The 25,325-nt window shown below is 42.4% G+C and overlaps 1 protein-coding gene across 1 annotated transcript in view; it reads left to right on the top strand.

Annotated features, from left to right (window-relative positions):
* The window catches only part of SV2C (synaptic vesicle glycoprotein 2C), a 202,996-nt gene that overhangs the window by 155,834 nt on the left and 21,837 nt on the right, over positions 1-25,325 (top strand). Inside the window, exons 5-8 of the mRNA XM_072736973.1 lie at positions 17,265-17,398; positions 17,858-17,947; positions 21,238-21,348; positions 21,782-21,870. Of these exons, the coding sequence (XP_072593074.1) occupies positions 17,265-17,398; positions 17,858-17,947; positions 21,238-21,348; positions 21,782-21,870 (424 nt within the window). The remainder of the gene's footprint in view (positions 1-17,264; positions 17,399-17,857; positions 17,948-21,237; positions 21,349-21,781; positions 21,871-25,325) is intronic.

Raw genomic sequence — 25,325 nt, 5'->3', positions numbered from 1 at the left:
GAACATACTGTAAACAAATATGTGGAGCATGTGATAATACTGGACGAGGCAGGGCATGTAAATCACTGTAGGAATACCAGAGACAAAGCTGTTAATTCTGGGCAAGTCAGTTGCATCCATGGAAAGGTCTAGAGAGGTGATGTTGGAGTGGGCCCTGAAGTGTGGATAGGAATTTTGCAAGCAGATAACAAGGGTGGAAAGAGAGAGCCAGGCTCTTTCTCAAAGGATGTCTGTCACAGGTTGGTGCGAGCAAGAGAAGGTAATAGGGTGAGACTGGAGTTGGTTTTCTTTCTTTCTTTGTTTTTTTGTATATTTTTTTATTGAAGTTCGATTTGCCAATGCATAGTATAACACCCAGTGCTCATCCTGTCAGTGCTCCCCTCAGTGCCCGACACCCAGTCACCCCAACCCCCCACCCACCTCCCCTTCCACGACCCCTTGTTCGTTTCCCAGAGTTAGGAGTCTCTCATGGTTTGTCTCTCCCTCTGATGTTTCCCACTCAGTTCCCCTCCTTTCCCCTATAATCCTTTTCACTATTTCTTATATTCCCCATATGAGTGAAACCATATGATGATTGTCCTTCTCCGACTAACTTACTTCACTCAGCACAATACCCTCCAGGTCCATCCACATGGAAGCAAATGGTGGGTGTTCGTCCTTTCTGATGGAGTTGGTTGTCTTATGAAGAACACCTGCACGAGAACCACCTGGGTACTGTTTTAGATGCAAGTTTTTGGGACCCACCCCCAGCCCTCCTAATTGTGGATTTTTCCAGTAGCAGAGGCTGGGAATGTGAGTTTTTCATACCATTCTCGGTGATCACGTTGAACATAAAAGTCGACGGAGCGCTTCTCTGAGCCGAAGTGGGAGGCATGGTGGGGGGGGGCGGGTGTGGAGCAGCCTGGGGCCAGGCTGAAGAAGCCCTTGTACTGTGGTCAGTGGTATTCGGCAGGTGGACAGAGGGCAAATAACTCAGGGACAGTGTCTGGAAAAAAAGGGAGAAGGAAGGAAACATGAATTAAGCCCTTCCTTGCTGCCGTGGTTTCATGGAGCCGTGGTCCAGGGTTGGGGTCCCGCGCAGCAGGAGTGAGTGGAGGGGTGACCCGCAGGGGAGCAGAGGTGAGCTGTGGGGCTGGTGGGCCTGAGCGCCTGAAGCCCAGGCAGCAACTTAAGCACTTCTTTGCTTTTCTTACTGTATCCCACCTTTACCTGTTCATTCGGATGCGCTTAAAAGTGTGTAAAGAGGAAAATGACAACCCCTATAGATTGATTTTATAGCAAAAAGAGCTTATAACTTAATAACAAAAACTAACATAAAACAAAATGCCTTCATCAGGAATGAAATCTAAAGTCTTCTGGAAGTTGGCTTCCCAACATCTGTTTGAAAACAAGTTTCAAACTACCTTCGTTAGCTCTGTTAACTCTGAGTCCTGGTAACATAGACTAAAACAGTGACTATTTTACAGCCAGATCTCTTATCCTGGGCAATACTGGTATTTTTGGGCTGGATAGTTGTTTGGCGGTGGAGGAGCTGTCCTGTGCATTGTAAGATACTTAGCAGCATCTCTGGCCTCTGTCCCTCTAAATGCCAGTAGTAACTTCTCCTCCAAGATCTTGACAATCAAAACTGTTTCCAGATAGGGTCACCTGGGTGGCTCAGTTGGTTAAGCATCTTACTTTGGCTCATGTCATGATCCTAGGGTCCTGGGATCACTCCCTGCTCAGTGGAGAGTCTGCTTCTCCCTCTCCCTCTGCCCCCTACTCACGCTTGCTTTTTCTAGTATGCACTTGTGTGCTCTCTCTCTCTCTCTCTCCCTTTCTTTCATAAATAAATAAATAAATAAATAAATAAATAAATAAAATATTTTAAAAAATGTCTTCAGACATTGCCAAATGTCTCCTGGGGTATAGTTACCAGAATTACCAAAAAAAAATACAAGGTTCTTAGTTAACTGTCAGATAAACAACAAATAGATTTTTTTAGTATATCTCAAATATTGCATGGGCCATACTTATCCTAGAAATTTTTTTAAATCAAATTTAACTGGTGGCCTATTTACCCTGTAGGGGTAGAAGGAGTTTGAGCAACAGAATTGTTGATGTATTAAACACGATGACACGTGTGAGGTGCCCAGCAAATGGTGGTTATGCTGTAAATATTCTGGGAGTACACTATGGGCCATGAATCTGCTCCACCTATGTCCCTCTTGGTGACCACAGCTGGTACTCAGATCTTCCTGTCTTTTACCAAAACTGTACTCGGAGTGGGTACACTGTCATGAGCAGAAAGGGAGCTCACGTGTGAATCTCTGAGTACTGGGAATTAGCATCCCAGTGAAAGCTGATTTCATAGCCTCCTGTGCTGGAGCAGCCATCTGCTTGGACTCTGATGCTGTGTCACTGTGGGATCACTGACTTATTAGATCATTTCTCCTAAGCAGCAGCCAAAGAAGGTGATAGTGAATGAAAAACTGCTGCATTTGCCCCAGACTCAGTCACTCTGGGTTTGATTTTTCTGGCGCCATAGCCCTAGAAAACCATTCCATGGGATACACCAGGACCAATCATTTTCACAGTCAGTAGCAGCTAGGAGCCTCTTTCTGGTCCAAGATTAATGACCCAAGCAGGCAGCCTTTCCAGAGAGCAGAGGTGAAATTTAACTCTGAGTAGATGCCTGACATTTTGAACAAAAGGGTAAGGGCAAGTGAGGAGAAACAGCATTTGTATGTCTCCCACAGGGTTATAAATCAAGGATGGGCAAAAGTGAATTGGGTCTTTGCCAACAGTTGGACTGATCTGGCCTCCTATGTTCTGTTTTTAGACAATCTGAATGAAACATGCTTTAAAGACGGATTGTCAGAAGTGTCCCTTTGAGTTAAATACCAGCTTATTAATTCCTGAGAATTTTATTTTTTCTGAAGGAAATCTAGTTTGTGTGTGGGATTATTAAGTTTGTCCATGAGAAAATACATTCATTGCTATAGGAGGAAGCCCCCCTTTCCTATCTGGCAGTGGGTGAGATATATCATTGGTAGCTGGGGAAATGGGTCAAAGAGTATACATGCTTTGAGTTATAAGATGAATACGTTCTGGGAATCTAATGCATCTATAGTTCTCTGTGTATCATAGTGACTATGGCTAATAATCCTATATTGTATACTTGAAATTTGCTAAGAGGTTGATCTTATGAATTGCCTCCACAACCCACCCTGCACAAAAGGTAAGGTGATTGTATGTGTGATTTAACTTATTTGTGGTAATCATTTCACAAGGTACATATATCAAATCATCACAATGTACACTTAAAATATATACAATTTTTGTCAGTCATACCTTAAAAAGCTGGAAAACAAAAACAAGAATGGATCATCACTCTGGGCACCAAAAAGCAAGTTCCACCATATATCAAAAAACCACCAGGCATGTGCTCTTACCGCAAGGACATTAAGTTAGAAATCAGTTATGAAAAGAAAACAAAAACAAAAAACCTCCTATATTTAGAAATTAGGAAATAGATATGTTTTTAGAAAGTCATTTAGGAATGTACTAGGCAAACTGATTACAAAGAAATCCAAGAATGGGTTCTTCATGGGTTGATTAAATAAACATCAGTGACTACTCTTTACCACATTTTATAATGAAGAGGAATAAGACATGGCCCCCAGCTTCAAGGAACAGACTTGCAGATAAATAATCACTCTCTCCTGTGGCTTTTCTGTTGGTCACTATGCTAAGCACCACAGGAATTCACAAGATACCAAGAAAGCTCACTGGGAGAAGTGAATACCTTTTAGAGTGTCCCGACGAATTTACAGAGGACGTTTCCCTCTACTTGGTCAATAGAAGACTAAAGTCTAGGAGTTCTCCAAATTGACAAGGGAGTGGTGAAGATGCAAAAGTATTTGCAGGCAACAGGGTGGAAGGAGGGATCCATGAGGGATGAGGATGCAGACAGATGCAAGAGCCAGGTCTTGGAGGGCCTGTGGTCACAATGAGGAATCTGGGCTCTATCTGGGAGGGCCAACACAGAACCACTGGACAGGTTTTATGCCAGTGAGTGATATGATCTGATTTTTATTACAGAAAGATCTCTTGAAATATATCAAAAACAGACTAGACTAGGCAAGTTGGAAGCTGGAGCTCTATTATATGGAGAAGGTATTAAAATTATTTAGCCAACAAGGCTGTGGTCAGTCAGAAGAGAGAAAAGCCAAAATGCTGGAGCCGGGTCCCTGAGGCCCACTGATAGGCTGGTCCTGCCCCTGTGTTACTGGACCATGGAAAGGTCTGGAGTGCCAGAGCTCAGGGCAGTCCCCATGATGTACATACTCAGTACTTCAGCAGTGGGCACGGCCATCCAGATCCGTGCCGGCTGCAGATCAGCCCTAAGAGGGTGACCCAGGTGAGGGAATCAAGGGCCTCAACCAAAGCAGGGATGGAGAGAATGGGAGAGGTTTGGGCAAAATACAGAAAATAGAGTTCCATGTCTCAGTCATTGAGTGGACATAGAAGATGAGAGTAGAGGTTGACTGTCCCACTTCTGGTGTGGAAGGCTGGGAGGAAGGTTGAGTGCCTCCACTTGAGCCGGGAGCCTTTCAGGAAGCATCTGGTGTCAGTAAGCATAGGAACCTGCGACAACGTGAAATGAAGGTGGTTCTCTCAATGGCATTAAGTTGTATACAAGTGAACAAAGCTGGGATGCGGCTACTAGGGTGGGCCTCTCCAGAGCTGTTCTGCCATCCACTGCACTTGGAAGGGGCCGGGGATGTCCCCTTCCTTGAGGCACCGGCCTGGGACCTGGAGCTCCCAGATCATGTGGTTGCATGTATTTCCCAGCCCATTAGAATGGAATTTCTTTGACACAAATGACAAAGCTCTAAGGATCATTTTGGGCCTGAGTCATGAGCTAAGCAGCTGTTTCACTTGTCAAGTGTTAAATGATTTGTTCTGGATCAGAGACTGCAAGGCAAGAACTGGGGCTAGAAAAAAGCAGGTAGGCAGGTCAACAGTCACGACAAAGTAGGAGTGTAACCTTTGGCATCAGCGACAAAGACACTCAGGCTGACCTCTGCCGTCGTAACTCTGGAAATATTATGGCCCTCTCCTTACCCCCACCCTGGGGAAACACCTGTCCCCTCAGAATGGATTCCATTAGTATTTTTGTGCCACATCATCAAAAATCTCCAGGGAGTGGACAGAGAACTTTGGCTGATCTCAAGCAAGGTATTGCTGAGACCATGTGCAAAGAACAAAAAGAAATCCTGATCCTGATAAAATAGGGGCCATGACATTATCTGGAGCTCTGTATAGAAAAAAAATATTTTACTTATGCCAAATACAAAAATAAACTCAATATGGATTAAAGACCCAACTATGAGGCCTGAAACCATAAAAATGCCTAGAAGAAAACATAGGCAGTAATCTCTTTGTCATGGAGCATAGAAACATTTTTCTAGATGTGTCTCCTGAGGCAAGGGAAACAAAAATAAAAATAAACTACTGGGACTAGTACAAAATAAAAAAGTTTTGCACAGCAAAAGAAACTGCCAATAAAATGGAAAAAAAAGGCAGCCTGCGAAATGGGAGAAGATATTTGCAAATGACATATCTAATCAGAAATCGATACCTAAAATATATAGAGAACTTAAACAGCTCAAAACTGAAAAAAGAACAACCAATTAAAAAATGGGCAGAGGACCCGAAAGACATTTTTCCAAAAAGGACATTGAGATGACCAACAGATACATGAAAAGACACTCAGCATTACTCGCATCAGGGTAATGCAAATCACAGCCACGGTGAGACACCACTTCACACCTGTCAGATGGCTAGTATCAAGAAGACAAGAAATAACAGGTGATGGAGAGGATGTGGAGGAAAGGAACCCTTGTGTGCTGTTGGTGCATGTAGAAATGGTACCACCACTTGGAAAAAAATAAGGAGTTTCCTCAAAAACTTAAAAATAGAAATACCATACCCAGTAATTCCCCTATGGGGTAATTTACCAAAGAAAACAAAAACACAAAAAAAATAAAGAAAAAAAGAAAAAAAAAGAAAACAAAAACACAAATTCAGAAAGATATGTGTACCTTTGTATTTATTGAAGCATTATTTACAATAGCCAAGGAGACAATTCTAGTGTGCATCAACTGATGAATGGATAAAGAAATGTAGTATATGCATATGATGGAATATTACTAAGCCATAAAAAAGAATAAGATTGTTCCATTTGCAACAACATGTATGGGCCTAGAGGGCATTATGCTAAGTACAATAAGTCTTGGAAATACAAATTCCACATGATTTCATGTATGTGTAATCTAACAAACCAAATTAAAAAAAAGACCCATATTTATGGGTCAGGGAACAAACTCATGGTTGCCAAAGGGGAGGGGAGTGCAGAGACGAGCAAAACAGTTGAAGAGGGAGATATAGGTTTCTAGTTATCAAATGAGTATGTCATGGGGATAAAAGGGACAGCACAGGGAATGTAGTGGATGGTGTTGTAATAATGTTATAAGGTGACTCATGGTAGCTACGCTTGAGGTAAGCACAGCATAATGAGCAGACTTGTCAAATCACAATGTTGTATACCTGAACCTAATGTATATAACATTGTGTGGTTACTATCTTCAGTTAAAAAATAACTAAAAAGTATTTTTAAGGACAGCTACTTTAAAAGCAAATTGACTGGGTCGCTCATACACAGTATAAGTATCATTATTTTGCCATGAGTCATAACCAACTTTTGGGCATTTGTGTCAAAACTAACTGCAGTTCACATGTTTATTTAGTTTTACTTTGTTAAGTTTTGAAAGTGTTCCATTTCTTTTTTTATTTTTTTTAACGATTTAATTCACTTGAGAGAGAGAGAGAGAGAGAAAGAGCACATGAGCAGGAAGGACAGAGGCAGAGGGAGAGGGAGGAGCAGACTCCCCACTGAGTAGGGAGTGTGACAAGGGACTCAATTCCAGGACCCTGAGATCATGATCTGAGCTGAAAAGGCAGATGGTTAACCAACTGAGCCACCCAAATGCCCCCAAAAGTGCCCCAAGTGCCCCCATTTCTTATCACAGATCTATGCTGCAGAGAGAATTTCTTATGGCTTCATCTGTTCCAGACACAAGATCTTAGAAACAGAGGAACTTAGCCCTAAAATGACCTTTAGAGTCTGTTAGTCCAGCTTTCTACCCAATGTAAGAATTCTGAGTACTTAGTTATGTTTGCTTTTCAGTTTCCTGAGCCTGTACATCAGCTTCTCTAAGAGTTTATATATTAATATAAACCTGCAAACATATTCAGTTGATTTTAAGTAAATACTTATGTGAGTAAAATAGAGGGGGAAAGTCACTGTGTACCTAGGCAAGGAAAGTCACTGTATGCCTGTATATGCTATAAGATAATAAATATGAATATATAAAATGTGCATTTACAAAGTAATGAGCAGCCTTACATGCATTTATGATACTAGCTTCATTTGTATGTGGTCAAAATTTGCCAATTCAATAGACTACTATGGTATATAGTTACATAAAAATCTTTGATAAAATTTTAATAGACCTACATTATCATAATATTAATATTGTATTACTATCTGTCTACAAAAGAAAATCACAAAGCATCTTTGGTTAAAACAAAACACACACACACACACACACACACACACATTTTATGCTATTAGCTTTTTGCAAACCCTTAGGCTCCTTCTTTCTTGCAGTGGAACTTGGGAAACACTATGCTTGAATGAGTCACATACACTTGCACCCAGAACTCTTTCTGGAAGAGTACTTTCATATTTGAAGCACTCACATATTTCATATTTTCATATTTGAAGCACTCACAGAAGGTACCCCAGAAAAATAACCTTCAAAAATAAGCTCATGAATTTCTCACTTTCAAAAGCTGCCAGGAACTTTGCTTCTTTGAAAGCATAGTGAGGGTGACAAGTCACATTCAGGAACCTGAGGCATACTGTGACCTCCTTCTGCTGTTGACCACTCTCTCGGTGCATTCCTAATAGTAGGAACAGAACTTAGAGACAGAAATAGAGAAACCAGGGATCCCTGGGTGGCGCAGTGGTTTAGCGCCTGCCTTTGGCTCAGGGCGCGATCCTGGAGACCCGGGATCGAATCCCACATCAGGCTCCCAGTGCATGGAGCCTGCTTCTCTCTCTGCCTCTCTCTCTCTCTCTCTCTCTCTCTCTGTGACTATCATAAATAAGTAAATAATTAAAAAAAAAAAAAGAAATAGAGAAACCAGCAGGAAAGATTAGCTTGTTACAGGGCCTGCTCTTAGAGACAGATGACTACTGCTGTTATTTGGACTTGGGCCCTTGGATCCTCTCCCTGGAGTGTATAATTCCAGTTGAGTTGACTCTCACTTTTTAAAGGCATGGTTATGTGCTCTGGGCAGATCTCTGCCAGTTTTTTTTTTAAGATGTATTTATTGGGAAAGAGAGAGAGAGAAAGAGAGAGAAAGAGGAGGCACACAGAGAGGCAGAGGGAGAGTGAGGGAGGCAGTCTCCCCACCAAGTGAGGAGCCCGACACAGGGCTCCATCTCACAACCCTGAGATCATGACCTGAGCCGAAATCAAGAGTTGGGTGCTTAACCAACTGAGCCACCCAGGTGCCCCCTGCCAGTTTTTAAAATTATGATTGCTTTGTGTACGGATGTTGGCAGTAGTATTACCTGATAGAGGATCAAATGCAACTGGCCTCTGCCCCAGGAATCCAAAACTAGAAGTTGACTAGAGTTGCCGATTTAAAGATCACAGGTCTGTGAATATTGTTGTCTTTGTGACCAGGAGACACTAGGGCAGTCGATGGCACTTTCTCATTGCTATCCATCAATGAGCACTAGTGTCAATGTTTAGATTCATTGCAATCAGAATGAACATTACTTTAGTTGAGAATGGTATGGATGCTGAATAGTGTCAAAATGATCATTCCCTTTTCCTTCTCCTTTCTTCACGTCAGACATAGTACTTTAGAAATATCAAAGGCTTACAACTCTTGGAAAAGTTTTTTTGTCCTTTTTGAATAAAAAGTATTATAAGGTGATAAAATACTCAATAAACAAACAATGCCAAAAGTGAAAGTCTCCTGTTAGTACCCACTCCCGACCCTGAGTAGCCATTTAAAATAGTTTAGTGTATTCCTCCTCTCCCTTGTTTATAAGATTTAATATGTTTTATGTATATATAAAAATGAAAATGCACTGTTTGGAAAAGAACTTTTTAACTGAGCAGTGTAACTTGGACATTTTCCAAATCAGTTCAGAAAGATCCACCTCATTCTTTGCCTGTAGTTACATGGTGTGCTTTTGCATGGCTGTCCCATAAGTTGATTTAAGTTTTCCCCTCGCCCTTGCTTCTTTTTTCTTTCTTTCTCTCTCTCTTTCTTCTTTTTTAACAGACGAGGAGGAGGTAAAAATCTGTGCTCTCAGCAACAGGGACTGTCCAACTACATCTGGTTCTAAAGTCACAGATGACACTAGATACATGACAACCTGAGTTTCTAGCCAAGTGTTAATGTTTCATGGTGATTAGATAGTATTTATGTTGTAAACCAGTGACCTGTTGAGGGCATAAAATCTTATTTCTGTAGGAGTGAAATCAGAAATTCATCTGATCATTGTTCTCTTAAGTTCATTGCCACTTGAGAAAATGGATTTTGAGCTACTCTCCCAAAGAGAACTTTAGTTGTCTCTGTGCCTTGTGAGTGAAGACCACTGACAAATAAATACAATTTACTTCTTAGCTTTTAAAAACTCATCTCACATATATTTATTTGTTATTAATACTGATTTCTAATGTTTAAGAACATTGAATCTGTGCCTTATACCTAAAATATGCCTTCTTACCGAAGACTGTGTCCTACTGGTATCACGTAACTGGCACCCAGATATACATCAGTAAAGTAGGTGCTCATTCACGAGCGCATCAGCAGCTAAGCCCAAGAAAGAACGTGAAAGCCAGCATTCTTCCTCCACGTGTGTCACATACTTCTGCCTTGGCACTCTGAATGATTTCAGACAGTCATGCACCTGGGGCGGCAGCTGGTTTCTGCAGTCTCAGAGCACATTGGCTTGAGGCTTGTAAATGGCCTTGATTATTATGCAAGACACATAATGCTCTTATTATCGCCACACAATTAGCGCTGTGCGGTAAAACTGCTTTCTGTAATACCCTAATTGAGGTCCTTTCTTGCATGGAATTTACATTATATGTAGATAAATCCCTCAGCATGACATTTTAATGAGTATTTTTTAACAAAGTCCAAAGGACAATTAGAACCACTACCCACACAAGAAACACTTTTTTTTTTAAAGACAAAAAAGGCGTGGTGCCAACAGAGAGGGCTCATTCAAGACAATTCTGTTTTGTTTTGTTTTGTTTTTACTCATGAGAGACACACAGAGAGAGAGCAGAGACACAGGCAGAGGGAGAAGCAGACTCCCCATAGGGATCCTGATGTGGGACTCGATCCAGGACCCAGGGATTCACACCCTGAGCTGAAGACAGACGCTCAACCACCGAGCCACCCAGGTGCCCCTAGACAATCCATTTTTCTAAGCACAGAGGAGTATCCGAATGCAACAACCCACTTTCCCAGTTGCATGTGGTGTGGTTTCATATTCTGGTCCTTCACTCCTATTGATGTCTCCCCACTTCCTGATATTTTGGTTTAGGTTTTGTATCATTCTCAAATTCAAATTTTTTAAAAAGATTTTATTTCTTTATTCATGAGAGACTACACAGAGAGAGAAAGAGAGACACAGGCAGAGGGAGAAGCAGGCTCCCTGCGGGGAGCCCCATGTGGGACTGGACTGGTGGACCACTGAGCGACCCAGGCATCCCTCAAATTCAAATTTAAGCTATATTAAAATCCAAATGGAGAAGGGTCCCAGGAATTCATGGCTGAATAGTTAGAGTGGTCAGTATTTTACCACTGCATTCTTTTATTCATTTTGAATCCAGATAATGGTATTTCAGTTTAACAAAGTATCTGCAGGGCCATTTCTCAAGACTGTCACTGTGTCTATCCCTCATTCGGGCCACAGAATATCATCCATCAGTCTTTAAGCCTCCTCTCTGGGGGCATGTCCTAAAAGGGGAGTAGCATTGGTCTGCCCCCAAGGCCTGTCTTCCCTCTCTTCGGGTTAGATGTTTGCAATATTGAAGAAAAGAGTTAGGGACCAGGCATGGCACAGCCTGTCTTGGCAGCCTCATCTACTTCTTAAGTATTGATTTGAATTGTATCTCTAACTTGAATGTTAGAAATTTAAGAATTAGCTCTTTGTTCAGGACCCAAATCAGAAAAGAAATTTAGCTGGGGCTCTGGAGAAAATACTCTCTGGCAGATAGCTCAGCCTCTTCTGTACTCCAACCACACTCTTCATCACCTGTTCCAGAACATGTGGAACTGTTTATCGCGTCTGTGAACTACTCTGCTTTTCTTCTAGACTAGAACTCTTCAAGGGTAGAAAAGATGTCTTAGTAGCCTCCACATGGTGGGCGTTATGACTGGCAGATACAGGCACTCAATGGAAATATGAATGAATAAACAAAGTAAATTAAGGTGATCACTAGGCAGTAGGGAAATGCAAATTAAAACCATGATGATGGGGCATCTGGGTGGCTCAGTCAAACATCTGCCTTTGACTTAGGTCGTGATCCCAGGGTCCTGGGATGGAGCTCCGCATCAGGCTTCCTGCTCGGTGGGGAGTCTGCTTCTCCCTCTGCTCCTCCTCCTGTTCATGCTCCCTTCCCCAGCCCCCCACAAATAAATACATAAAAATCTTTAAAAATAACACACAATGAAATACCACTGCACACCTATTAGAATGGTCAAAAAGGACACCTGGGTGGCTCAGTGGTTGAGCGTCTGCTTTCAGCTCAGGTCGTGATCCTGGAGTCCTGGGATTGAGTTCCACATCGGGCTTCCTGCATGGAGCCTGCTTCTCCCTCTGCCTGTGTCTCTGTCTCTCTCTGTGTGTCTCTCATGAATAAATAAATAAAATCTTAAAAAGAAAAAAGAATGGCCAAAAAAAAAAAAAAAGCCCAAACTCACAAATAAGTGGCAGGAAGGATGTGAAGGAGCTAACACCCTCACACACAACTGGGGGAACCTAAAATGATACAGCCATTGTGGAAAATGGTTTGGCAGTTTCTTATCAAACTAAACATAAACTTACCCTATGACTCAACTAACCTACTCCTTGATATTTACCCAAGAAAAAAGGAAAACTTTGGGACACAAAAAAACCTGACTGAAATGTTCACAGCTACTTTATTGAAAATCACCTAAAACTGAAAACAATTGACCTGTCCTTCAGCTGGCGAGTGGGTGAACAAACTATGTTTTATCCACCCAATACAGTTATACTCAGTGGTGAAGAGACACTACTGATATGTGTGGTAATCTGCATGGATGCATTATGCTAAGGGTATAAAACTGGATTCAAAAAGCTGTGTACAATGTGATTCCATTTAGATGACACTCTGAAAAAGGCAAAACTATAGGGATAGGGAACAGACCAGTGGCTATCAGTGGTGAGGAAGGGTTGACTGCGGAAGGGGGGCAAGAAGGAATGTTTTGGGGTGGTAGAACTGGCCTGCCTCTCGATTATGATGGTGGCTACATGATTGTTCATTTATCAAATTCATAGAAATGGATAGGGACACCTGGGTGGCCCGGGAGTTGAGTGTCTGCTCAGGTGTGATCCTGGGGTCCAGGGATCAACTCCGCATTGGGCTCCCCACAGGGAACCTGCTTCTCTCTCTGCCTGTGTCTCTGCCTCTCCCTCTGTGTCCCTCATGAATAAATAAATAAAATCTAAAACAAAACAAAACTGGAAAACTGAAAAGATAAGAAATTACTAACTTAATTTGAAAAAATAAATCAAGGTTGTTTAGCTGTTGGTGTGAATTGATAAAACATCAAAAGAAAAGTAGCCTTATTAGCCTGCAGTGATTTGTGATGTGCTCATATTCACACATGTGTAGTGAGCAGAAAAAGAGGAATCAAGGACGAGCAGCATGAATATCTGGATGGCTGGCAGTGTATCATTTGCTGAAACAGGAGCATTAAAGGAAAAACAAGAGTTTTATTTGGTTGCAGAGCAAGAAATCAAAAGTTCCATTTTGTTTTTGTTTTGTTTTTTATAAGTTCCATTTTGGACACGATACTTTGAGATGCCCATTAGACACCCCTGTGAAGATGTAAACAGGCAGGTGGAGATGGGTTTCTGGAGCTCTAGAGAGAAAACAGGCCATGTTTCAGAGACAGTGGCATAGAGATGGTGCTTGAAGTCGTGGAAATACACGAGTCAGCCTAGAAAGAACCTGTGGCCAGAGAACAGAACCAACAACCACTAGTTAGGGTATTAGCTCCACCTTTGGGAGCTAGTCAGGGAGTCAACTAAGAAAACTGAAGGAGAGCCAATGAAGTGGGAAAGAAACTAGCACATGTAGTGATGAGGAAGACAATGGAAAAAGTTCTTCAAGAGAAGAGGATGATCAGCTGTATGGGAGGATTTAGACAGTTCAAGTAAGAGGACAGAGGAGTGCCTATTAGATTTGGCGAGACAGATGACTGACTGGCATAGCTTGTGTGGACTTTGGGGGCAAGAAGTTTGGGGTGAGGAAGTGGAGATAGTTGCTATAGTCCATTCTTTGGAGAATGAGGACAGAGGAATAATAGTGCAACTGGAGAGGCATGTGGGGGTCAAGGTAGGGTTTTTTTTTTTCTTAAATGGGGAAGATGGGTGTGCTGATGAAATCACCCATGGAGTTCACCCATGAGAGAACACCATGAGGAGGCCGAAGAAAAGGGATAGATAATTACAGGAGTTCTGTCCTTGAAAGAGAGAAGGCTAGGCTCTAGAGCCACATGACAGGTTAGCCTTGGATTGGTTACAACAGAACAACTGCCAGTGCTCCTAAGGGGAAGGTAGAGGCGCAGGTGGGTGGGGAGATTCAGGAGTGAGGAGGGGACATGCATGGAGTTCCCTCTGTGTTGGTTTTCTCCAAGAAAACTGAAGGTGGGGGTCAAGTGCAAGGAGTAGATTAGACTGCTAGAGATTTGAAAAGAGCCAGAAAAAGAGTACAACAGGTTTTAGAGGCTGAAGAAAGGCATATTGCAAAAAATGGAGAGAGAAATGAGTGGATCACACACCCTTTATATAAAGCAAGGCCACAGTGCATGTGTACACACACACACACACACACCAAGCAAGGGCCAAAAGACCGACCCCACAGTTAATGAAGTGGAGAAGGACGTGAACCACAGTGATTAGGCTAAACTCAGAGAGAAGAATCTACGCCAAAAAAAAAAAAAAAGGAAGAATCTACGCCTGAAGAAACTGCATTTTAAGCTGAGGAGAGGGGGGCTCTGGAGCAGCTGGCTCTACCCAGGATTAGATCCTACCCATAGTCCAGTTTCCTCTGTAGGCTGAAGACCACTCCATTGGAATCACATTGCAATCAGCCTCTTCCCCCACTGATGTGATGTTCAGGAGCAGTGTGAGTGAAGGGCAGTATTTCTACAACCAGTTGTCAAAAAGGAGAGTGAAGTCATGGCAGAGGCATCCCGAGAAGTCCAAGCAAAAGCAAGGGGTCTGAGCTTTCATAGAGAAGAGCTAAAATTCTTCAGTGTAATTGCTGTCAGTTGTGTAAGCAACAGAGCTGTAACTGCAAATGCCAGGTGCGTGGCGTTCTTAATGCTGATGTAAGAAAGCACCACACACTTACCAGTTTTAAACACCACAAGTCTATCATCCTAAAATTCTGGAGGTTGGCAGTCTAAATGAGGTGGCAGGGCTTCTGGAGGCCCCAGGGGAGAATACATGCCTTGCCTTTTCCAGCTTCTGCAAGCCACCTACATTCTTTGGCTTATGGCCCCTTCTACATCTGCAAAGCCAGCACTAGAGCACTTGCAGATCTCTCTCCAAGCTGACCTCTGACCTTCCTCATCGCATCTCCTTCTTTCTTTCTCCTATGAAAAGGCTCTTCTACTCATGTGGGTCGGGCCCCGCTCTAGGACATAATCTCTCTACCTCAAGATCCTAACCTGAATCCCACTTGCAAGGTCCCTTTGACATGTCGGGTAACATAGTGACAGGTCTGGGCACGGGGATAGAACCTCCTTGGGCAGGGAGGGAGCTCTGTTCTGGCGCAATTAGCCTCCTGCGCTATCCGCTACTGTCATGTAGTCCTGCGCCATAGCCTGATGTCGAGAGCACTGCATTCGCTTCACTCGGCCCTTGAAAGCTTTTCTCCATCCAATGTGTAAAGTGATAGGATCTAGAGCTTTGAAAAAAGATATTCTTTATAAGAAGATCTCAGATGAAATGTGAAGTGAACAAGGTATGTTTTTTTCTGTTCCATCATAGAAGTGTTTCTGTGTTTTGCATATTTGAGACTTTTGAACTTCTGCCACATAAAACCCTGAGGGTAGACGTCCTCTCCTAAGGTTTATGATGTGGTTAGTTTACCACTCCATATGACCGACGTGTATTAAATACGCAGGTAATGTTGATTGACCTAAGACTGATAGAGCATGTCATTGACGCTTATATCCTTTGTCCACACAGTCTGTGTTTATGAGTAAGTGTGCATAGACGTGAGGCTGGCTGTGGCATACGATTCTGCGGCCGATCCTGGTGAAAATTCTGATATGTAACTTCATCTTTGTGACCCTGAGGAAATCACCCTCAGAGTCTCACTTGGCTCCCATGTAAATAATAAGTACACTGCTCTCCTGGGATGGGGTGTAAAATACCTGACCTCTGTTCACAAAAGGCCTTATAAATGCCAAGTATTGCCAGAAACTACAATTGTGCCTCATGTAATTCATCTATGTCTCTATAAATTTGCTGTTTTCAAATAGATGTGGTATCCTTCATTATTTATCATTTAGAATGTTTGAATTTAGCTTTCAACCATTTTATATTCTTTCAAATATTGGCTCCCTTTTGGTTTTTAAGGAGATTTCTGTTTGTATCCCATTACACTTGTTTTTGCTATAGTAAAAACACTATTTGAAAATTTAAAATTCTCTTGATCTATTTTGTAACACGTGCAAATGGAGAGATACTACACTGCCATTTAATACTTGTACTGGTCAAGGTGCTGGCAGAAAACCACTCTCACAAGGGATCACTAAAGAGTCACATGGAAACAGTGAAAAGAAACCAATAGGGGAGGATACAGCACCTAGGAGCTACTAGCAGGAGAGCATCTTCTGCCCCAAAGGGCACCAGGAGGGAGGGCTTGCCAGAGCTGACAATAGCTATGGCTGTCAGAGCAGGTCCCGGCAGATGAGCGCACCCACTGCCAAATCTGCACGCAGCCAAGGGAAGGGAGAACTCCGCTCCCACCCTCCCAGGCCCAGGGGAAGCCAATGGGCAAGGGAGCCAGGTGATTGCCCTCCATAGCAATCCATTTCCTGTCACTTCCAGGGTGGAGAGAAGGGCGGCAGGATCTAGAGGAGCAAACAGAACATGCCCCAGCACAGAGGTCTGTTGGAAAAAGCATTCCAAATTAATTTATCATGGCCTTTAGAATTCGGTTGTATGGAAACACTCATGTACCCCCATCCCTAAGTCCTGAGCCCTCCAGTTTCTTTCTCTCACCACTGCAGTCAGTGGTTGTAAAGTTGAGCTGGTCACTGTGGCTAATGCCTAGATTGGCTTGTTCTTCTGTGGGTATTAAGACTTAGCTAAGGGGGATCCCTGAGTGGCTCAGCAGTTTGGCACCTGCCTTTGGCCCAGGGCACCATCCTAGAGTCCCAGGATCGAGTCCCACATCGGGCTCCCAGCATGGAGCCTGCTTCTCCCTCCTCCTGTGTCTCTGCCTCTCTCTCTCTCTCTCTCTCTCTCTTTGTATCTATCATAAATAAATAAATAATTAATTAAATAAACAAATAAATCTTTTTAAAAAAAAGCCTTAAAAATAAAAAAAGACTTAGCTAATACAGGGACGCCTGGATGGCTCAGTGGTTGAGTGTCTGCTCTTGGCTCAGGGCGTGATCCCATGGTCCTGGGATTGAGTCCTGCATCAGGCTCCTTGTGGAGAGCCTGTTTCTCCCTCTGCCTACGTCTCTGTGTCTCTCATGAATAAATAAATAAAATCTTTTTTAAGAAGACAGCTAATACACTTGCTGTGTAGACCCCCACAGTGATGGCAGAGAGGGGGTCCTCGCTTTCCTCGCAGGCCATCTGAGAGGCATTCTCCTTCATTCTTCCCTTCTTTCTTTTCTAGGATGGAGCTTCAGCATGGGGTCAGCTTACCAGTTTCACAGCTGGCGTGTGTTTGTGATAGTCTGTGCGCTCCCCTGTGTCTCCTCAGTGGTGGCCCTCACGTTCATGCCTGAAAGCCCACGGTTCTTGTTGGAGGTAACGTGGATTACTATGAATATTCAAGGGAGCCACACACATTGGAAAGAGTTCCCCGTTAATGCCAAGGAAATGTGTTGGCCTCTCTGAGAGATAACGTTTCCCCTTGCTACTAGGGAACCATGGGGTATTGGTTTCATGGAGACATGCTTTAAACGACGAGTGTGTGAAAAAGCTGCCTCATGGCCAAAAGCACTAATGTTCCTCCTCAAGCAACTTTTCACTCAATGAAGAGACTTTGTCTTACTTTTTTATACAAAAAATGTTAGCAGCCACAGATGTTCTTTCTTGTTATAGGCACATCCATTGAACTGCTAACATACTTAAGGCTATCCAGTGGGATACCCCATTTGCACAATTATAGCCAATTTGATCTGACAACACAAGATGGATATTGGAAAATCAGGGATTGTAAGTGTTGTGCCTTTTAGCCCTTCACCATCTATTTGCATTTCTTAGGTTGGAAAACATGATGAAGCATGGATGATCCTTAAGTTAATTCATGACACAAACATGAGAGCACGGGGTCAGCCTGAGAAAGTCTTCTCGGTGAGTACCTGCTTCTCAGTGAATCTTCTATACCAGGGGCCAGGAAACCTTTTCTGAAAAGGCCAGATTATAAATTTTTCTCTCTGCACCAGCTACTCTCGTCTTTCAGTTCCTTTTATTTCTGCTGCACATGTTGTACTCACCGCCTCTGTATGTGCCGTTCACTCTGCATGGAATGTTCTTACATCCTCTAGTTACAAAGTTTATTCTCAATGGGGAAAGCCAATCTAAATTAATGAAAGTTAGATGGATGGAAGTTTTTGGAAGGAACAATGGCTTAAATGTTTTTACCTAGGCAGTCCTACAATTAGACTAATAAATGTTTTGTCTGAAATAGGTTTAGGCAGACCTACGGTAAGACATAGGGAGGCATAAAAAAGATCTTCAGTGTCTTATAAATAAAATCAACTATAGGTGTTAAAACATATTAAACAATCCACTGACATGTGATTTACTTATTTCATTTTTATTTAGGAGACAAATTTTTCATAATGTACATATAGACTTCAGTTTGGCCTTTATCTAAATTATCACACATTCTTCATTAGCAAAGTTTTTTGTGCAATGTATGGAGAAATGAATATCAGTAATGGATGGCCCTCCATTGAGGACCTGGAAGCCTTTGAATAGACCCTTCTTTTAAGCAGATGCTCATCAGAGGAAGAATTTTTTTAAGTGAAAGGATCATAAGGCTGGAGGAATCTTGAGGCATCATCCAAATACTCAATGTCACTCAACCCTTCTTAGCCAGATGAGGATAAACCCTATAACAAAGGGATTTTCTGAGAAAATGAGAATCTCCAGGGCCTCACCATGCTACTCACCTGCTTTTTCTTCCAGAAGGTTTGAGTTACCAAATTCACATACAGTCATCCATGTTTTTTAGTAGATAAGGTGAGAACAGGAGGGAATACCCCCAAAATAATAGGTAACCTCAGAGTCATTTATTGGGTGACTTTCAAAGTCATTACATGATCCTGTCATGACAAATTTGTCTTTTTCCTTGTTATGCCTATAATACAACGAATCTGCATGCATTGCGCCAAAGCCTCCTTTTTAGACCCTTCTTCTTATGCCCTTACCTTAAATAATGTTTTCCACAACTCTATTTTTTTAGCTAATTCTCTTTTAACCTCGTATGCTTTCCTTAGCTGACTCCCATTCTCTATCTCCTAATGGACCATTCTTCTGAGCTCCAGACATACATGCTGAAGGGCTTTGTGGAAGTCCTTCTATGTCCTTTCAAATCTGAGTTTCCTTTTTAAAAAAAAATATTTTATTTATTTATTTGAGACAGAGAGAGTGAGAGAGAACAAGCAGGGGGAGCTGCAGAAGGAGAGGAAGAGGGAGAAGCAGGCAACCCCGCTGAGCAGGGAGCCCGACACAGGACTTGATCCCAGGACCCTGGGATCATGACCTGAGCCGAAGGCAGATGCCCAACCGACTGAGCCACCCAGGTGCCCCTCAAATCTTAGTTTCTAAGTCTGAACTTACCACCTTGAGTCTTCAAGCATCTTCTTTTTACTAAATTCTACCAGAAAATACCACCAAACTGGAAACCTTAAAACTACTCTATTTCTTTCTTCCCTTTATTCCCATAATATTCAAGAAATCACTCTGTCTTATTATTTGCATCCTAAATATTACTGCACATTGCTCTTTACTTTTGACCCTACTGCCAGTGATTTCTTTTGGCCCTCACCACTCACTGCCCTCTGCCCTTGAACTATTCTTCAGAAATCTCAAACTCTTTGTAGTTGGCCAATATTTTGTTTTCTCTCACAGCTCAGGATGTTTGCACATGGTATCTCTCACACTTAGAATGTCCTCCAAGTGGTTTACATACATGGCAAATAACATACTTCTCCATGAGCCCCAGCTCCAATTTAGTCCATGAAGGCTTCTCTCATTCCCAAGTCAACTTGGGTGTTCTGTAAAATACATCTCTCCCATCCAATGTAGATCTCTATTAGAGATTTTTTTCTTTGTATGGTAATTGCTTAGAGGATGTGATATTTTATGTGTGCATCTCTGTAGTCTAGTGCTGGACCTAGTACCCAGGGGATGCTTGTGGATGAATAAACAAATATTGATGAATAGAAAAGAGGAAGCCTCCCAAAAGTAATATGTTGAGTGATAAGAACACCTCTGTGATTTAAAAAAAAATCTAGAGTATTACGAAATAATGCCTACATGGATTATTTTGAGCTGACTCTATTGGGAATCCCACACTTAACTCAGACATGATTTTCATCAAATACATGCCGCTTTGCTTACATAGCTAGGAACAGGCTACCGCTTACTTTGTATAATTTGGAAGTTGCTGAGAGTCCCCAAATCACCACTGTCAAAAAGACAACCTTGGTACCTGGATTTTCACAATAGAAGCGCTGTTTTGGATGTGGGCAGAGCACCAGAAAAAGGTGTTCAAAAGTTATCCCTGGCAGGGGTGACACTGGGGCAGATTTCTGTGTCCTCTCTCAAAAGCTAAGTAAACTTTGACTAACAGGAGAGGATGGGACAAGTCCACAAAAGGAACCATTCTTTTTTTCTCTCTCTCTCTCTCTTTTCAGGCTTCATTCTCTGTGTTGAAAGCATTGCCTCTGAGGTGCCTAGGTTCTTTTCCCAAGCAAAAGAGGCTCATTTAATTCCTAGATGCAGCTTTTCACAGTGAACTCCCATCATTTATTTCCCTTCTGTCACTGAGGAATCCATGTTAATGCTTGCAAAGCTCATTCCCTCGACTTTGCACCATGGTTGCCTGTGGGTTATTTGCTGACCAGCCACTGTGGGTTAGGCTACAGGAAAAGGAAGAAAGGGCCATAAAACATAAAGATAACTTTTAAGAACACAAGTTGCATGAGGAAGCTTTAAGAACTATGTCGAGGGACCAAATTCATCGAATCAGTCGGCTCCAAAGTAAAGTATGTACAATCACTTCGGTCCAAGCAAAATAATTCTTACTCCAGAAGCTAATCTCTCTGAATGTTTTATTGGCTAATGTGTGCCTTTATGGTCATGCTTCATAGAAGGGCATTTCAATTTCGTATTATTCCATCATTCCTGTTCTTCTCCCTTTGCTCCATGGTATTCTCTCCTATTCATTGCTCATGCAGTTCTTTTAAGTGATGTCGGGATCTGTATACTCATTCCCATGGTCTCATATAGGAATGGAATGATTATCAGATATCTGCTTACTTTTGTGGGAGTTGGGTTTTGCTCCCTTAAAAACAAACCCTAGGCCTTCAGAGAAGAGAATTCAGCACTGTGCACTGTGTTGCTCTTTACAGGTAAACAGAATCAAAACCCCAAAACAAATAGATGAACTGATTGAAATTGAGAGTGACACAGGAACATGGTACAGGAGATGTTTTGTTCGGATCCGCACAGAACTCTATGGAGTAAGTAACCAACCTGCCCTGACTGCCGGCCAACTTGTTGCATTTTAAGTTGGTCAGAGGCAGGGTTGATTGTCACAGTTCCCTGCTGTCCAGGACACCTGATTCCTGCACGAGGACCAGGTAAAAGGACCCCCCCGGGAAGAGCGGCCTAGCCAAGACATTCCATCTTTGGGAAGGGAAGGTGCTAGGCGAGGGGTCTTGACAGGGGCGGGGCACACTGAGGTTTTTGGCGACTCTGTCCATCGGTTTTCAGGAAGCTACAAAGTGAAACTTGCAGGATTTGGTTTCCAATAGCCTTCAGCCTTTACATTGTAAGTTCGAGTGAATCTGGCTGAAAGAAAACTCAGGGTTGTTTTTATAACTGGTGAAGGGGATTGGGGAGTGGGGTCACTGGATAGCCGCACAAGAAAACTAACTCTTCAATATTTCACAGATTTGGTTGACTTTCATGAGATGTTTCAACTACCCCGTCAGGGAAAATACGATAAAGCTTACAATTGTTTGGTTCACCCTGTCCTTCGGGTAAGTAATATTTAAGTTCTCGGGGAGTGAAATCTTTACATTTCCACCCAGTCACATGGCTTTCCTTTCTTACACTGTTTGACGCTGTTAAGGTGTCAGGAAAGATTTTTTCTTCAGTTTAGGTTTGCTGACCATTATAGTTTTATAAGCAACTTACCTTAGTTCGTCATAACGCTGGGTGGTGAAACCCATAGTCCTTGGAAAGCCCCATGGGGCCTTGACCGTGGCCAATGGCTCCCCGCTCAGGCCACTGCCTTGGCACTGCCTCCAGACACTGTGTGGCTCATTTCCTCACCTCGTCGGAGGCTTTGCTCAGATGTCACCCTCTCAGGGTCACTGCCCTCAGCCCTCTCTGCCCCCTTCTCAGCCTTATGAGTCCCTCAGAGCACCTTCCACCTTCTTTATTCTGTAGAGAATAAAGCTGTGTCTCCCCCTCTGTGGGAGCTCTGTGAGAACAGGATTTTAAACTGTTTTGTTCACTGCTGTGTGCCCCTGGCACGTGGTAAGCACTCAATAAGGTGTTACTAAATGAATAAAACCACCATATATGTGGTGGTTTTCCTTTTCTAAGGAATGAGGAGGTAGGAAGAACATATCGGGATTTTATTTGCTAACAGCTTTAGAATATTTGTGTCCAACTCTAGTTTGCGTAATTTACCATTTTTTTTCAAAGGGGCAGTTAGGTAATACCCTACACTTTCAGTTCAGTAGGCTCTTAATGCCCTAGTAGAGCCCAGCATCTACATTGCAGGTTCCATCTGGAAACATCCCTAAATTAAAACGGGAGAGTGGTTAAAGATGCCTGATCTTCCACAGTGCCATGAGATGTAGTAAAGGGGAAGACCAGGAAAGTGTGGATCAGGAGACCTAATACCTCATTATGCTCTGTGACTTGGAGACGCTACCAAGTTCTCTGCCCTGATTTCTGACTTAAGGGGGTTGATTGAGAATATGTAAAGTAACTCCCACTCAAGCTCTAAAACATGCATTAATCAATGAAGGCAGAGAAGGCTGAAAATGAACATGTATTAGTGCCCACTACATGCTAAACACTCAGCTGGGTACAAAGATAAGCCACTCGGAAGTTCTCCCCTTGATGTGGAGACTTACCTCATAATACCTGGTTTGCTCACATTTCGTTATTTATTACTGACCACATTTTAAGCTTTATGGTTTCCTTGTAATATCCCTGAAATGTCAAACAGTGCCTAGCATTGGGTCGCTATTCAGTAAGTGTTCACTGAATAAATGAAAAATTAGCTGAAACTCCTCCACGTCATTGATGTCCCAGGCTAGCGTGCTTCCCTCATTGTTGCCATTTTCAAAGATTGTTGTCCTCAGTATATGCGGAGAGAGAAGTGTGATAGACGTTGCATCCCTGAATCATTTCTGATTTAGTGGCCGCCATTTACACCCCCACAGTAGTTCATTCATGGTGTGTGAAAAGAAGGGCCTGGAGATGTATGGAATCCTGAGGCAGAGTTGTTTTAGAAATCCTGATGACAGTGACAATGATAAACACTGAATAGTCTTTTGAGCACTCACTATGTGCACTTTGCACTTTGCATCCCGTTTAACCAGAGTAAGGAAAGGGGGCATTGTCATCACTCTGGTATTAGAGGTGGGGCACCTCAAGCTGACATGAGTGCGTCTGAAGCATCACCTTAGGGCGCCTGGGTGGCTCAGTTGGTTAAGCGTCTGCCTTCCGCTCAGGTCATGATTCTGGTGTTCTGGGATTGAGCCCCCCGGCTCCCTGATCAGCAGAGAGTCTGCTTCTCTCTCTCCCCCTCCCCACCCCACTTGTGTTCTCTCTCTCTCTCTCTCTCTCTCTCTCTCTCTCTCTCTCTCTCTCCTCACTCTCAAATAAATAAATAAATCTTAAAAAAGAAGAAAAATCACCCAAAGGACTCCATTGCCAGAATTTCTGATGCAGCCGTTCTGGGTAGCATCTGAGACTTTGCATTTGTAACAAGTTTCAGGTGATGCTGATGCTGCTGGTCCAAAGACCCTACTTTGGGAACCACCAACTTAGAGCAGTACTCTCTAATAGAAATAAAATGTGAGCTGCATATGTCATTTTAAATCTCCTAGTGGCCACACTAAAAAAAAATAAAAGGAAACAGATGAAATTAATTTTAATAATGTATATTATTTAACTCATTATGTCCAAAATAGTGTAGTATCAACATTTAATCAATATAAAAGTGATTATGACTTAATATTACATTCTTTTTTTTCTTAAGTCCCCAAATTTGGTATTTTAAACTTAGAGCACATCTCATTTGGACGAGCCACATTTCTTTTTTTTTTTTTTAAGTTTCTATTCAAATTCCAGTTAGTTAACATGCAATATAAAATTAGTTTCAGGTGTACAACATAGTGATCCCACACTTCTATACAATACCCGATGCTCATCACAACAAGCATGCTCCTTCATCCCCATCACCTATTTCACCTGTCCTCTGCCCCCTCCCCTCTGGCAACCATCAGTTTGTTCTCTATAGTTAAGGGTCTGTTTCTTAGTTCGTATCTTTCTCTGTTTTTTTGCTTTGCTCATTGGTTTTGTTTTTTAAATTCCATGCAAGTGAAATCATACAGTGTTTGTCTTTCTCTGACTGACTTATTTCACTTAGCATAATACACTCTAGCTCTATCCACATTGTTGCAAATGGCAAGATTTCATTCTTTTTTATGGCCAAGTAATATTCCATGTACGTGTGTGTGTATACACACACACACACACACACACACACACACCCGTATCTTCTTTTCCATTCATCAGTCGATAGACAGTTGGGCTGCTTCCACAGTTTAGCTATTATAGATAATGCTACTATAAAAATCAGGGTGCATGTTTCCCTTTGAATTAGTACTTTTGTATTATGTGGGTAAATACTCTAATTGCTGGATCATAGGCATTATTTTTCCAAAAAAAGACCTACAGATGGCCAACAGACACATGAAAATATACTGTCACTGATCATCAGGGAATGCAAATCAAAACTACAATGAGATATCACCTCAAAGCTGTTAGAATGGCTAAAATCAGCATAAGAAACAACAGATGTTGGTGAGGATATGGAGAAAGGGGAACCCTCCTACTCTTGGTAAGATTGCAAATTGGAGCAGCTATTGGTGAAAAACTACATAGAGGTTCCTCAAAAAGCTAAAAATAGAGCTACCCCATGATCCAGCGATTGCACTTGCCACATTTCACCTGCTCAGGAGCCACATGTGGTTACTACACAGCACAGCAGCACAACTGAGCTGTTGCCTGCTAGAAAAATACATTAGAGGGTAAGGCAGAAAGTGGAAATAACCTAGATTTTCAGACAATAACCTGAATAACGCTCTTCCCAGCCTTGAACCACTTGAGAAATGGGTCTCTGCCCTTGAGCTAAGAGTATCACAGTAGTGTAGGAACCAAGAAATATTCCCTATTAGTAAAGAGGTCA

The sequence above is a fragment of the Vulpes vulpes genome, chromosome 14 (genome assembly GCF_048418805.1).
Source record: "Vulpes vulpes isolate BD-2025 chromosome 14, VulVul3, whole genome shotgun sequence".
NCBI lineage: Eukaryota > Metazoa > Chordata > Mammalia > Carnivora > Canidae > Vulpes > Vulpes vulpes.
Note: the sequence above shows the minus strand (reverse complement) of the source record. Positions and strands in the feature narration are given on the sequence as shown.